General features: G+C 40.3%; 1 protein-coding gene across 1 annotated transcript; it reads left to right on the top strand.

Moving 5' to 3' along the window:
• The first annotated feature begins 11718 nt into the window (after nucleotides 1-11718).
• Nucleotides 11719-15140, top strand: LOC123171077 (stomatal closure-related actin-binding protein 1-like). Its single transcript, XM_044588733.1, has 6 exons — nucleotides 11719-12061; nucleotides 13276-13582; nucleotides 13672-13800; nucleotides 14003-14095; nucleotides 14642-14782; nucleotides 15120-15140. Exons 2-6 carry the CDS (start codon nucleotides 13535-13537, stop codon nucleotides 15138-15140), a joined length of 432 nt encoding a protein of 143 aa, XP_044444668.1. The 5' UTR covers nucleotides 11719-12061; nucleotides 13276-13534.
• The last annotated feature ends 414 nt before the right edge of the window (nucleotides 15141-15554 follow it).

A 15554-nucleotide genomic window follows, 5' to 3' on the forward strand; every position in this document is an offset into this window, starting at 1 on the left:
ACCGGCAGGTGTCTGTCTCTCTCACTTTAGTTGAACCGAGTGTGGCTACGCCCGGTCCTTGCGAAGGTTAAAACAGCACCAACTTGACAAACTATCATTGTGGTTTTGATGCGTAGGTAAGAACGGTTCTTGCTAAGCCTGTAGCAGCCACGTAAAACTTGCAACAACAAAGTAGAGGACGTCTAACTTGTTTTTGCAGGGCATGTTGTGATGTGATATGGTCAAGACATGATGTGATATAATTTGTTGTATGAGATGATCATGTTTTGTAACCGAGTTATCGGCAACTGGCAGGAGCCATATGGTTGTCGCTTTATTGTATGAGATGCTATCACCATGTAATAGTTTTACTTTATCACTAAGCGGTAGCGATAGTCGTAAAAGCAATTATTTGGCGAGACGACAACGATACTACGATGGAGATCAAGGTGTCGAGCCGGTGACGATGGTGATCATGACGGTGCTTCGGAGATGGAGATCACGAGCACGGTGCTTCGGAGATGGAGATCACAAGCACAAGATGATGATGGCCATATCATATCACTTATATTGATTGCATGTGATGTTAATCCTTTATGCATCTTATCTTGCTTTGATTGACGGTAGCATTATAAGATGATCTCTCACTAAAATTTCAAGATAAAAGTGTTCTCCCTGAGTATGCACCGTTGCAAAAGTTCTTCGTGCTGAGACACCACGTGTTAATCGGGTGTGATAGGCTCTACGTTCAAATACAACGGGTGCAAAATAGTTGCACACGCGGAATACTCAGGTTAAACTTGACAAGCCTAGCATATACAGATATGGCCTCGGAACACAGAGACCGAAAGGTCGAGCGTGAATCATATAGTAGATATGATCAACATAGTGATGTTCACCATTGAAACTACTCCATCTCACGTGTTAATCGGACATGGTTTAGTTGCTTTGGATCACGTAATCACTTAGATGATTAGAGGGATGTCTATCTAAGTGGGAGTTCTTAAGTAATATGATTAATTGAACTTAAATTTATCATGAACTTAGTCCTGATAGTATTTTGCAAATTATGTTATAGATCAATAGCTCGCGTTGTTGCTTCCCTGTGTTTATTTTTGATATGTTCCTAGAGAAAAAAATTATGTTGAAAGATGTTAGTAGCAAAGATGTGGATTGGATCCGTGATCTGAGGATTATCCTCATTGCTGCACAGAAAAATTATGTCCTTGATGCACCGCTAGGTGACAGACCTATTGCAGGAGCAGATGCAGACGTTATGAACATTTGGCTAGCTCAATATGATGACTACTTAGTAGTTTAGTGCACCATGCTTAACGGCTTAGAATCGGGACTTCAAAGACGTTTTGAACGTCATGGACCATATGAGATGTTCCAGGAGTTTAAGTTAATATTTCAAGCAAATACCCGAGTTGAGAGATATGAAGTCTCCAACAAGTTCTATAGCTAAAAGATGGAGGAGAATCGCTCAACTAGTGAGCATGTGCTCAGATTGTCTGGGTACTACAATCGCTTGAATCAAGTGGGAGTTAATCTTCCAGATAAAATAGTGATTGACAGAATTCTCTAGTCACCATCACCAAGTTAGTAGAACTTCGTGATGAACTATAGTATGTAAGGAATGACGAAAGTAATTCCCGAGATCTTCGCGATGCTGAAATCGACGAAGGTAGAAATCAAGAAAGAGCATCAAGTGTTGATGGTTAACAAGACACTAGTTTCAAGAAAAGGGCAAAGGGATAGAAGGGGAACTTCAAAAGAACGGCAAGCAAGTTGCTACTCAAGTGAAGAAGCCCAAGTCTGTACCTAAGCCTGAGACTAAGTGCTTCTACTGCAAAGGGACTGGTCAACTGGAAGCGGGACTACCCCAACTATTTGGTGGATAAGAAGGATGGCAAAGTGAACAAAGGTATATTGGATATACACGTTATTGATGTGTACTTTACTAGTGTTTATAGCAACCCCTCGGTATTTGATACTGGTTCATTTGCTAAGAGTAGTAACTCGAAACGGGAGTTGCAGAATAAACAGAGACTAGTAAAAGGCGAGGTGATGATGTTTGTTGGAAGTAGTTCCAAGATTGATATGATCATCATCACACACTCCCTGTACTTTCGGGATTAGTGTTGAAACTAAATAAGTGTTATTTGGTGTTTGCGTTGAGCATGAATATGACTTGATCATGTTTATTGCAATACGGTTATTCATTTAAGTTAGAAAACAATTGTTGTTCTGTTTACATGAATAAAAAAACGTTCTATGGTCATACACACCAATGAAATTGGTTTGTTGGATCTCGATCATAGTGATGCACATATTCATAATATTGAAGCCAAAAGATGCAAAGTTAAGAATGATAGTGCAACTTATTTGTGGCACTGCCCTTTAGGTCATATTGGTGTAAAGCGCGTGAAGAAACTCCATACTGATGGGATTTTGGAATCAATTGATTATGAATCACTTGATGCTTGCGAACCATGCCTCATGGGCAAGATGACTAAAACGCCGTTCTCCGGTACTATGGAGAGAGCAATAGATTTGTTGGAAGTCATACATACAGATGTATGTGGTCCAATGAATATTAAGGCTCGTGGCGGATATCGTTATTTTCTCACCTTCACAGATGATTTGAGCAGATATGGGTATATCTACTTAATGAAACATAAGTCTGAAACATTTGAAAAGTTCATATAATTTCAGAGTGAAGTGGAAAATCATCGTAACAAGAAAATAAAGTTTCTATGATCTGATCATAGAGAAGAGTATTTGAGTTACGAGTTTGGCCTTCAGTTAAAACAATGTGAAATAGTTTCACTACTCACGCCACCTGGAACACCACAGCATAATGGTGTGTCCGAACGTCATAAACGTACTTTATTGGATATAGTGCAATCTATGATGTCTCTTACCACTATCGTTTTGGGGTTATGCATTAGAGACAGCTACATTCACGTTAAATAGGGCACCATCAAAATCCGATGATACGACGCCTTATGAACTGTGGTTTGGCAGGAAACCAAAGTTGTCGTTTCTTAAAGTTTGGGGTTGTGATGCTTATGTGAAAAAGTTTCATCCAGATAAGTTCAAACCCAAATCGGAGAAATGTGTCTTCATAGGATACCAAAAGGAGACAGTTGGGTACACCTTCTATCACAGATCCGAAGGCAAGACATTCGTTGCTTAGTATGGATCCTTTCTAGAGAAGGAGTTTCTCTCGAAAGAAGTGAGTGGGAGGAAAGTAGAACTTGATGAGGTAATTGTACCTGCTCCCTTATTGGAAAGTAGTTCATCACAGAAATCTGTTCCTGTGACTCCTACACCAATTAGGAGAAAGTTAATGATGATGATCATGTAACTTCAGATCAAGTTACTACCAAACCTCATAGGTAAACCAGAGTAAGATCCGCACCAGAGTGGTACGGTAATCCTATTCTGGAGGTTATGTTACTAGACCATGACGAACCTACGAACTATGAAGAAGCGATGGTGAGCCCAGATTCCGCAAAATGGCTTGAGGCCATGAAATCTGAGATGAAATCCATGTATGAGAACAAAGTGTGGACTTTGGTTGACTTGCCCGATGATCGGCAAGCAATTGAGATTAAATGGATCGTCAAGAGGAAGACGGACCTTGATAGTAGTGTTACTATCTACAAAGCTAGAATTGTCGCAAAAAGGTTTTTCGACAAGTTCAAGGTGTTGACTACGATGAGAGTTTCTCACTCGTATCTATGCTTAAGTCTGTCTGAATCATGTTAGCAATTGCCGCATTTTATGAAATATGACAAATGGATAAACAAAACTGCATTCCTTAATGGATTTATTAAAGAAGAGTTGTATATGATGCAACCAGAAGGTTTTGTCAATCCTAAAGGTGCTAACAAAATATGCAAGCTCAAGCGATCCATCTATGGACTGGTGCAAGCATCTCGGAGTTGGAATATACACTTTGATAAGTTGATCAAAGGATATAGTGTTATGCAGACTTGCAGTGAAGCCTGTATTTACAAGAAAGTGAGTGGGAGCACTACAGCATTTCTGATAAGTATATGTGAATGACATATTGTTGATCAGAAATAATGTAGAATTATTCTGCAAAGCATAAAGGAGTGTTTGAAAGGAGTTTTTCAAAGAAAGACCTCGGTGAAGCTGCTTACATATTGAGCATCAAGATCTATAGAGATAGATCAAGACGCTTGATAAGTTTTTCAAAGAGTACATACCTTAACAAGATTTTGAAGTAGTTCAAAATAGAACAGTCAAAGAAAAGAGTTTCTTGCCTGTGTTACATGGTGTGAAATTGAGTAAGACTCAAAGCCCGACCACGGCAGAAGATAGAAAGAGAATGAAAGTCATTCCCTATGCCTTGGCCATAGGTTCTATAAAGTATGCCATGCTGTGTACCAGATCTATTGTATACCCTACACTGATTTTAGCAAGGGAGTACAATAGTGAACAAGGAGTAGATCACTGGACAGCGGTCAAAATTATCCTTAGTGGAATAAGGAAATGTTTCTTGATTATGGAAGTGACAAAAGGTTCGTCGTAAAGGGTTACGTCGATGCAAGTTTTGACACTAAATCTAGATGACTCTAAGTCTCGGTCTAGATACATATTGAAAGTGGGAGCAATTAGCTAGAGTAGCTCCGTGCAGAGCATTGTAGACATAGAAATTTGCAAAATACTTACGGATCTGAATGTGACAGACCCATTGACTAAAATTATCTCACAATCAAAACATGATCACACCTTAGTACTCTTTGGGTGTTAATCACATAGCAATGTGAACTAGATTATTGACTCTAGTAAACCCTTTGAGTGTTGGTCACATAGAGATGTGAACTATGGGTGTTAATCACATGGTGATGTGAATTATTGATGTTAAATCACATGGCGATGTGAACTAGATTATTGACTCTAGTGCAAGTGGGAGACTGAAGGAAATATGACCTACAGGCAATAATAAAGTATTATATATTTCCTTATATCATGATAAATGTTTATTATTCATGCTAGAATTGTATTAACCAAAAACGTAATACATGTGTGAATACATAGACAAACAGAGTGTCACTAGTATGCCTCTACTTGACTAGCTCGTTAATCAAAGATGGTTATGTTTCCTAGCCATAGACATGAGGTGTCATTTGATTAACGGGATCACCTCATTAGGAGAATGACGTAATTGACTTGACCCATTTCGTTAGCTTAGCACCCGATCGTTTAGTATGTTGCTATTGCTTTCTTCATGACTTATACATGTTCCTATGACTATGAGATTATGCAACTCCCGTTTACCGGAGGAACACTTTGTGTGCTACCAAACGTCACAACGTAACTGGGTGATTATAAAGGTGCTCTACAGGTGTCTCCAAAGGTACTTGTTGGGTTGGCGTATTTCGAGATTAGGATTTGTCACTCCGATTGTCGGAGAGGTATCTCTGGGCCCACTCGGTAATGCACATCACTATAAGCCTTGCAAGCATTGTGACTAATGAGTTATTTGCGGGATGATGTATTACGGAACGAGTAAACAGACTTGCCGGTAACGAGATTGAACTAGGTATCGAGATACCGACGATCGAATCTTGGGCAAGTAACATACCGATGACAAAGGGAACAACGTATGTTGTTATGCGGTCTGACCGATAAAGATCTTCGTAGAATATGTGGGAGCCAATATGGGCATCCAGGTCCCGCTATTGGTTATTGACCAGAGAGGTGTCTCGGTCATGTCTACATAGTTCTCGAACCCAAAGGGTCCGCACGCTTAAAGTTACGATGATAGTTATATTATGAGTTTATATGTTTTGATGTACCGAAGGTTGTTCGGAGTCCCGGATGTGATCACAGACATGACGAGGAGTCTCGAAATGGTCGATACGTAAAGATTGATATATTGGACGACTATATTCGGACACCGGAAGTGTTCCGGAGAAGTTTCGGATTAAACCGGAGTGCCGGAGGGTTACCGGAACCCCCCGGGGAAGTATTGGGCCTTGGTGGGCCTTGAGGGGAGAGAGAGGGCAGCAGCCATGAGGTGGCGCGCCCCCTCCCAAGGGGAGTCCTAGTTGGACTAGGAGAGGGGGGCGCAGCCCCCTTTCCCTCTCCCTCTCCCTCTCTTTCCTTCCCCCCCTCTTTTCCTAGTAGGACTAGGAAAGGGGAGTCCTACTTCTACTAGGAGGAGGACTCCCCCTCTCTCCTTGGCGCGCCTAGGGCAGCCGGCCTCCCCCTTTCTCCTTTATATACGGGGGCAGGGGGCACCTGAGAACACACTTGATATACGATATTTTAGCCGTGTGCGGTGCCCCCTCCACCAGATTACACCTCGATAATACCGTCGTGGAGCTTAGGCGAAGCCGTGCGTCGGTGGAACATCATCATCGTCACCACGCCGTCGTGCTGACGAAACTCTCCCTCAACACTCGGCTGGATCGGAGTTCGAGGGACGTCATCGAGCTGAACGTGTGTAGAACTTCGGAGGTGCCGTGCGTTCGGTACTTGATCGGTCGGATCGTGAAGACGTACGACTACATCAACCGCGTTGTGATAACGCTTCCGCTGTCGGTCTACGAGGGTACGTGGACAACACTCTCCCCTCTCGTTGCTATGCATCACCATGATCTTGGGTGTGCGTAGTAAATTTTTTGAAATTACTACGTTACCCAACAAAAATGACTTCTTCAATTATATGAAATACGAGTTGGAAGTTACAAAGAATCAAATTGAAAGTCATTTGGAAGTATTTTGAAACTCCCTTTAAATTTGGAATTATTTGGATTTTATTCAAATTATTTTTCTCCTAAAGATAAATAAATGGAAACCAGGGTAAAATGATTCCCTTCAATGGAAAATTAGGAGAAAATAAATTTGAAATTATTTTGGTATTTTAAAAATGATTTTTATTGGGTTTTATTGCAACAGTAACACTGTTTGCTTTATGTAAATTTTTGTGGATTTTATTTGTATCTTTAAATATGTTCATATTTTAGGAATTTTAATTCTGAAAATTTTGGTATATAATATGCCTATATTTGTTTTTTCTGTTATTGTTTTTTTTCCTCGTTGTTTTAGAAAAAAACAGAAAAATCATTTTTTCGAAAAAAAACAAAAAAAGCGCCCTGCAGGCCAGCGAGTCGGCCCAGCCCAGCGCTAGGGCTAGCGCACGCGCGCCCCTACGCTCGGGAGGAACTCCTAGGAGCGCCGCCGCCACCTCTCTCTCACGTGCGTCCCTCTCTCCCTTCCCCACGGTCGCTGCCAGGCAGGCCACACCTTTCTTTCTTCTTCCCCACGACTCAAAACAGAGACATACGCGTACGCGTACACAACGCCGCCGCCGCGCCCGATCTTCATGGGAACCCTACCCCGAGTCCACCCCTTCCCCAAGCCTCATGTCCTATAAATACGCGAGGCCGTCCTCTCCCGTTTCCCTTTGAAAACCCACGCCCAAGACGACCTCTAGACGACGCCCTCGTCGTTCCAATCTAGGTCGGCCAAGCAGAGTTCATCGCTTGAATCCGACCGCCGGTGAGCTTTCCGGGACCCCTCCTTCCATACTCTACTTCCCCTCGGGACTGTGCATCTATTTGACATAACCACGCCACCCGGGGAACACCAGAGCCTCGTCCTCAACCTCGTCCGCCGTCGCTAGAGCTCCGGGTTCACAGGAGCTTCTTGAGTCGCCCCGCTCGCCTGGACATCCCCGACCTCCACCTTCAACAGAAAATCGGACCCTCTCGGAGTTCTCCATCCACTGGACATCGCCGTCTCCGCCGCCGGTCACCGGAGCCGTCGCCCCCGACGACATCCACTTCCCTGCCTACACGAGCTCCTCTCTGTAAGCACAGGAGCGCTCCTCCTCTGTTCGCTCTTGTTTTTTTTCTATCGATCGAATCGTTATGTTAGATTAGACTAGTAGAGTGCCCGTGCGTTGCCACGGGCTCTTGAAATAGTTTACAAGAGTTACATGTTAAATTCCACACGTACAAACAATAAAACACAAATACAATTATTTAATAACTGAAGTTCATTTTTGCAATGTAAATTGATAACATGAAGAAAAATTAACGACATGTCCATGTAACAAACCGAGCGATGTTCCAACTAAACATCTATTACAAAACTATTAATATCTAGATGATGCGCTTAAGTAATTCTTTCACAATATCAGGAAAGTTTCCTTTAGCTTCATTCCCACGATGTTTTAGCAAGTGTAATAAAAACTGCTTCCTCAATTCATACCCATCCTGCACAAACAATACATGTAGTTATTATGAAAATTTCACGCCGAAGCTCTTAAAACATGTAACTGACAATACTCACCGTGCAAATCGGCTTGACCAATTCTTTACCGTTCCACCAGAGCATAAAATGAAAAACAAAATAGCCAGACACATTCCTGCAAAACTTTAGATTAATAATATATAGAATATAGTGATAACAAAAGTAAATGTTTTTGTTATGAATCCATTACCCGTCTATACTCGTTGGAACACCGAACGGAAATAAACGTTGCCATTTAGATATATCATAATTCCAACCAGGCAGCTTTATTTCGAGTGCTTCTTTGAAATCCCTTGCAAAACTTTTTAATTTCAGTGCATGCCTCAATTTTTTTCCTCTAACGATTGTGATGTTTGAATAGGATCCAGAATATATAGACGATGTGCCTCTTTCTCGATGACGTACAAGATGTATCGGCCGATGGATGCATAGGGAAGATAAATCTACAAGTGGAGCTATTAGAAACAACAATAAACCATGATAACAATGGACAAAATACTTTACTTACCTTGTTGCACGATGAGATGTCATTGTCCATCCCAGGCCAGCTATCAAATAATGTTGCCAACGTCTGGATAGTTTTCTTCTCGCAAAACTTCTGACCTCGTGTTGACTCTAGCATCATGGACTAAGTAAAAAAAAGAAATATTGCTTCAACATGTTGATGCTAATGACACATAGAATGAAGAGTTACGATAACTTACACAAAATCGTAGATCCATGTAGTGTACAGGAGGGTTTGTGAACAATACTCCCTCGTCACATGCCAGCATACGCACGGCTGTGTTGAAGCAATCATTGTCCATGGGCTGCTCTATGTTAAGTATGCACTGAAGTTTCTTAAGACTTAAGCCCATTGGATCGGGTGTCGAGCTCCGGACCCATACCTTCCTATAAATTGGATGGTAAGAAGAACAATAATATACAACCTCACATTAAATATTGATACCTGATACTTACTCCAAACAACCGGCATCATCGATCGACATGATGTAGTTGCAGAGACCGGCAAGTAATTCACGTTGGTCCGTGGGTATGATAGTGATTGGTGCAGGACGTTTGTCTTTGACTACGTCAGATGGATTGTCCAGTATCTCGAGATCAGAATTAGCTAAATTTTCTTGATCGTCAGGTTGATGGTATATGGGACCTCCTTTTAGCTTATTCAGCTCTGAATCGAGCAAAATGACAGCTAATTTTTGTCGAAAATGTTTCATATCCTCCTACAAGATATATATAAAAACAACTTATATATTATTTTGAGATAAAATAATGAGATAACGTATAAAAACGAAATACCTGGGTGAATTGGTCTGACAGTGCATGTGATGTCCAGTATTCCATATAATTTAGCATAAACAGTCCACATGATACGCTATAATATTATAAAATAATGCTTTAGAATACCACACAGATGAATCAAATAAACAAACCATTGTAACAAGTGCTTACCCATCGGTTTGTATTGCCTCATGAAACTGCTCTACAACCGTCCCTTTTGTAACATTCAGATCGGGCCACTTATGACCTCTGATAAAATCCGGTCTATGCTCTACAAGTTTCAGACACTTCTCGAGTCCTAGTAACTATTTTATATATAAGAAATAGTAGGGATCAAGACAAACAAAAACATATGTTAAGATGAATAAAAATAATAGATAGTTACCGTAGTAGCAAGGTCATTGCGTTTGACCCGAGAACCAAGTGAGTCCAATACTTGAATCTCACGTTTTTTGGCATTGACGACTGCTAGATACCAATGGTAGCTCGGCATGTTAATCGGAATGAATAACTGGTGTAAATATCATACAAGTCACGGTCGCAATTAGATATAAATATTAATAAATCATTATACATATGAATTAATAAAAACAATACATAATTATATGCATGGATAACGAGACAAAAACTAACCATGTCTTGCTGTAGATAAGTATTAACATGATGCACGATGCGGTGATATTTTGATGGGTCTATGTCTCTTTCCCCGTCTTCTTTTATCTGGCCAGATACAAACGTGCTAACAACGTGTACCTTTTCACCCGCTCTGTCTTGTAGATGGTCGTGAGCAAGCATGCAATATATGTAAGCATTTATCACCTGTAATCAACATTTAGATTATGTGTACATTTTACAATATTAAATATTGTTCATATTATTAATTACAAAGTTTGTGCAATTGGTCTTACACCGTCATGTAAGAACATATCATCTTTCATAAGGCATTCCAAATCGTCGGTTGATAACAAGGCATCTCCAATGTCCACGAACTGGGTATTCTTGGGGGCAGACTTGACTGACTCGATGACTGTAATATCCCTAGGGGTACAAACATAGTCTGTCGAATTCATAAATAAATGAGCCAATTTAGCAATCAAACTGAGCAAAAATAGTTGAATACAAGAGGCAATATCACAAAAATAAGATTGATAGTAATATTAAAAAAATACCTTGTGAGATAACATGTAAATTAGCATCCTTTTTTGGTTTGTTATGAGATATAACCTCTTCGACATTTTTATGTTGTGAATTTTTGTCCCCTTGCAGCAACATCGCATATGAACCCTCAATGGATTCTTTCCGTGCATCTCCAAAGTCCATATCCATGTCTCCTATATTCTGAAAAAAAATATAAAAATAGACCTTTCGTGTTTTCATGTATAATATACATACAGAGGAAGGTTAGCTATATGCACCTCTTCTCGTGGTGTTTCAGTGCGGTCTGTCATCGTTACATCAGTGCATATGTCGGAACCCATCACTTTGTATCTACGATGAAATATATATGATGAAATATAAATGATGTTTTCTACTGCATAATATAATCATATATAATATCTGAAAAAATAGTAATGACGCCCAGCAGCAGCAACCATGGATGAAATTTATTTATTTTAATTCCCAATTAGTTAGTAGTAGCGCGGGGCCTGACAATCTTCTTAATAATCAAGAAAACATCAAAGCTTTTGGCTCGTGTTTGAATTTATTTACTCATACTCATTTCCTCAACTAAAATTCAGATATATCAAATGTGTTTTTTACCAGTATTTTTTTCAACTTTTATAGATATTATTTATACAGGAAACCTTTTAAAGCATCAAATGATTATGACTATAAAAATAATGGATTTTATTAGAACAATGTGAGGTGAATCAGACACGGCCGATAAAAAGAAGACCATTTCTTTTTTGGATCGGACAACGCCATGATCAATCACAATCTCTCCCCCGTCACTGCCTAGTACAGTAGTCTACGTAGTAGTATTAAGAAAAAAAGTCAGATTTCTCAAAAAAAAAACGTCAGTCATCCTCTCCACTGCCGCCTCACATTCTTCTCTGGATAGTTCCCCACCACTGCCTCACAATCTCCTCCGTTCCCCATTCTCTCCACCACAACCAGCGCTCCCTGGTCAGGCCACCCCCTTCCCTTCGTCACCACCGCCGGCGCTCCCTGGTCAGGCTGCCCTCCCCTTCGTCACCAGCGTCGCCGCTCCCTAGCAGGCCGCCCCTCCCCTTCGAATCAGATCACAGAAGTGGCCAAGGAGGTCCTCGAGCTCGGCATGCTCGCGCCAGTGCTAGGCGCCGTTGGATGCGGACGCGGAGGCTCGGGACTTGCACGCCCTACTCTACCCTGTTCCTTCCAATCCGGCCCCGAAGTGCTCGAGGAGGCGCTCGAGGTCGGCATGCTCACCGGCGACGCTGGGTCCCTCCATCCTCCTGGTTCCCTCGCCATCGCCAAGATGAGCCTCTCCACCCTCTCCCGCGCGATCGTCCAGGTCCAGGTAATCTCTCTCTCCCTGACCCTGCCGTATGCTCCTCCCCGTCAATTCGGTTAGTCGCCAGGTGCATCGCCTCACTGAGATATCACCATGAATATTCCTTTTCAAGACTGTCCATATTTTGTTCTGTTAAAGGGCTTTGTTAGAAAATCTGATTTAACTGAGTATTATTCTGCTCTAAATTGCGGCCCCTTCTGGTTGTGAGTGGATCCAAGAGTTCACATGATGCAGTATCTTTTTGAAAGATGATACATTATCTTCATAAAAGAAAGGAAGTTGGAGGAGTTATTATTGAAGAGGGATTCAGTGGTATGTGCTTCTCAAGAGCTAAACTGGAACAAGAAGTGCATGACTCTCATGCCTACACTAACTAATCAGGTAGCATATGCAAATTTTTAACCATACTACATCTAGATATGACATTTGAATATAAAAACTGGCAATTCATATTATAAAATGGAACAAAAATGGGTGTCGCGTTTATTCTTTAGAGAGTGTGTTTTCCTTTCAAGAATGTAATATGAGAAATCATCTTCTTAGTTGGTGGTTGTATTGATGATTTGGCCCTTAATGGTTCAGACTTCCCGAAGGAGAAGAAGGAGGTGCGGAAAGAGGATGGGAGCAAAAAATCTGAATCAAAGAGTATGCTTTGTTGTCGATCTTCTATGGAATGTTGTTGCTAGTAACCAAGCATGCTTTCTCTTTAGTTCCTCTATGAAAGTAGCATCAAATTGGGATTTTGTTGATGATTTGCAAAGCTTAATTGAGACATAATTCTCTCAGTTCCCACTTTTGCAAATCGTGATTGTTAGTTGAAGTTAGTTGGTTCTCCCGATCCCAGTTGCTTCTAATGCAGGTCTGTAGTCCTGAGTTTAGTGGGTGATTCTGTACGATCTTGCGATGATTATAACTACAACACTTGAGGGTTGGTAGTAGCACATGCCCAAGGCTTGATGAACTCGTATGGCTTTTGTTCTCTTTCTTTTGGAGGGGAGAACTCTTCCACTTGCTTCTGCCTTTTCATCAGCTTCCATGCTGCAGTTTGACAATTTTTATTTCGGTGATATTTATTGGGTTCCCCTTTTCCATCTTTTATGTTTGTCGATGGGTCATTAAAACAGAAAACGGTGATGTATGAACCATTTTCACCAATGATTTATTCATTGTGTCCACCAGTGATCTTTTGAGATACTGACGCTTGTTTTTTTTGGAATTAGGGGTGAGAATTACTTATCGATGACTCGGGCATCAACTCTTGATTTTCGGCAGAAGACACAGGGTCAGAACAACTGGTCTGGGCCGTTGCGCCTAGTAAATGTCATCAGAAATAAATTCCCTACCTACAAGAATGGTACGAATGGGATAGTCATCAAATTTGCTGATGAGCCAGAAACACCATGACTTAAGGAGTCTGTTGCCAAAGAGACAGCAGATCTGCTTGATCGGCGTCAGCGTCTTTCAGTCCGCGAGCTCGCAATGAAATTTGAGAAGGGCCTCAGTACTGCCACATTATTATCTAATGAGGTATGGGTCTTCCTGATTCCTGAACACTCATTTAGCAATTGGTCCAGTTATTACAGACCTTAAGTTATTGCATTGGCTTTAACTCTCAGGTTAAATGTAAACAAGTGGCTTTATTGGAGCGAGACATCCTTCTGAAGAATCTAAAGAGTGTATTGGAGTCACTGAGAGGACAAGTAGCTGGCAAATATAAGGATGAATTTGAGGAATCAGTATCTATGGTTGGTTTTTCTTCTTTTGAACCATATTTACAACCACGTGAAGGATTATTGTTCCTCAGTGCATTTTTAGAGTATCTTTAATGACGCTGCAAGTGTTCTAAACTAACCAATATGGTTTCTTAAAAGAAGTCTCCAGCTAAATATATATGCCTAAATCATCCCTTTGTTTGTGAGCACTTTAATAGTTTGACACTTTCTATAGGTGGATATTTTAGCAGTTCAGCTGTCCAAAAGAGAAAATGAGTTGCTTCAGCAGAAAACCGAGGTCACGAGAATAGTGACTTCACTGAAACTGGTGAGTTGATCCTCGTACTTTGGAAGTATCTTTATTCTATGGACCTTTGTAAGCACATTTTAGTACCATGATCCATTCTGTGTTCTCTGTTTACAATGTACTATCAAATGTCATGTGTATTTTCCCTGCTTGCTACTGGCTTTGGAGGAAAACTTAGTTCCGTCGTTTTTAAATGTAAATTATCTGCAATGATTAAGCAAGCCAAGCTGAAGTTTTGCCTTTGTTGGGACTTCTGAAATAGACTATCAAACAGTACTACAAATTTGAAATGGTGTTCTTTCCTTGCAAATGCACAGCAAATTTTCAGGGGCCTGCCGATGGTTTGTTGAACAGCAAATTTTTAGGAGTTCTGCCTGATTTTCTTACCATGGTTAAGAAAATAACATGCTGGCAATGATTTGTGAGTAAAGCATGTTCCAATTCCTCTTGGATTGGCGCGTCGTTTTAGTATTTTTTATAAACATCATTTATCCATATCAAGTATGCTTAATCTTGGTATATTCCCATTTTCATTTTCACAAATCACTCTTTCTATATCGTTCACAGGCTTCTGAAGATGCTAGGAGAATTGTTGACGAAGAACGAACTAATGCACGCATGGAGATTGAAAATGCTAGAGCTGCTGTACAAAGAGTTCAAAAAGTACTTCAAGAGAAAGAGAACAGTTCACAAAGAATTGGAAAGCTGGTAAATTGTATATAATTTTATGCGCAGCATATTATCTTGTTTTCTGTACTTTGTACCATGCTTACCTGGAACTTATGCCTGAATCTGTATTCCTTATATATTCTTTTATTTATGTCATATACAATTACTCCCCTTGACTTCTGTATAGTTTTTCTGTTCAAAACCAGTGGTAGTTTATTTTAATTTAACTATGCAACCTTCTACGTACTGCATCATACAGCAACAGATCTTCCTGCCCAAGTTTGCTTTTATTGCTTGCTTGTCCAGATGCTGTGCTTTGACACTGTCCTCAATTTGTTATATTCATTGTATTACTTGCTCTATCTTGATAATGTAGATTCATTCGGTTGGGATATAGTTGGTATTAGAGTATTACATATCCATTGTGAATAATTTTAGACTATTCCATCGAAGCATTTTGTCCTCAAGCAATTTCTATTACATGTAATGACTTAATATTATGACTCTGATGATATATATCTTCAAGCAGTCCTATTATATTTGTTTGTTTTCTGGCATGTTGAAACACTTAATAAGTTATTTGTTTGTTTTTCTGGCTCAAATATATATATGAGATTTCATTAAAAAGTTAGGCAGTCAACTATGGTCATGACTTCAAAAGTTAGGTGTATGACACACGTGAGATGTCCAGAATAGACTATTAGCCTATAATATCTGAAAGAACTGTTTGTATTCAGTTGCAGCCCACCTAATAGGACTGCTTGATTAGATCTACAGTCAATTGTATTGGCTATGATCTTTTTATAAGATG

This window comes from Triticum aestivum, chromosome 7D, assembly GCF_018294505.1.
Source record: "Triticum aestivum cultivar Chinese Spring chromosome 7D, IWGSC CS RefSeq v2.1, whole genome shotgun sequence".
In the NCBI taxonomy this organism is placed as follows: domain Eukaryota; kingdom Viridiplantae; phylum Streptophyta; class Magnoliopsida; order Poales; family Poaceae; genus Triticum; species Triticum aestivum.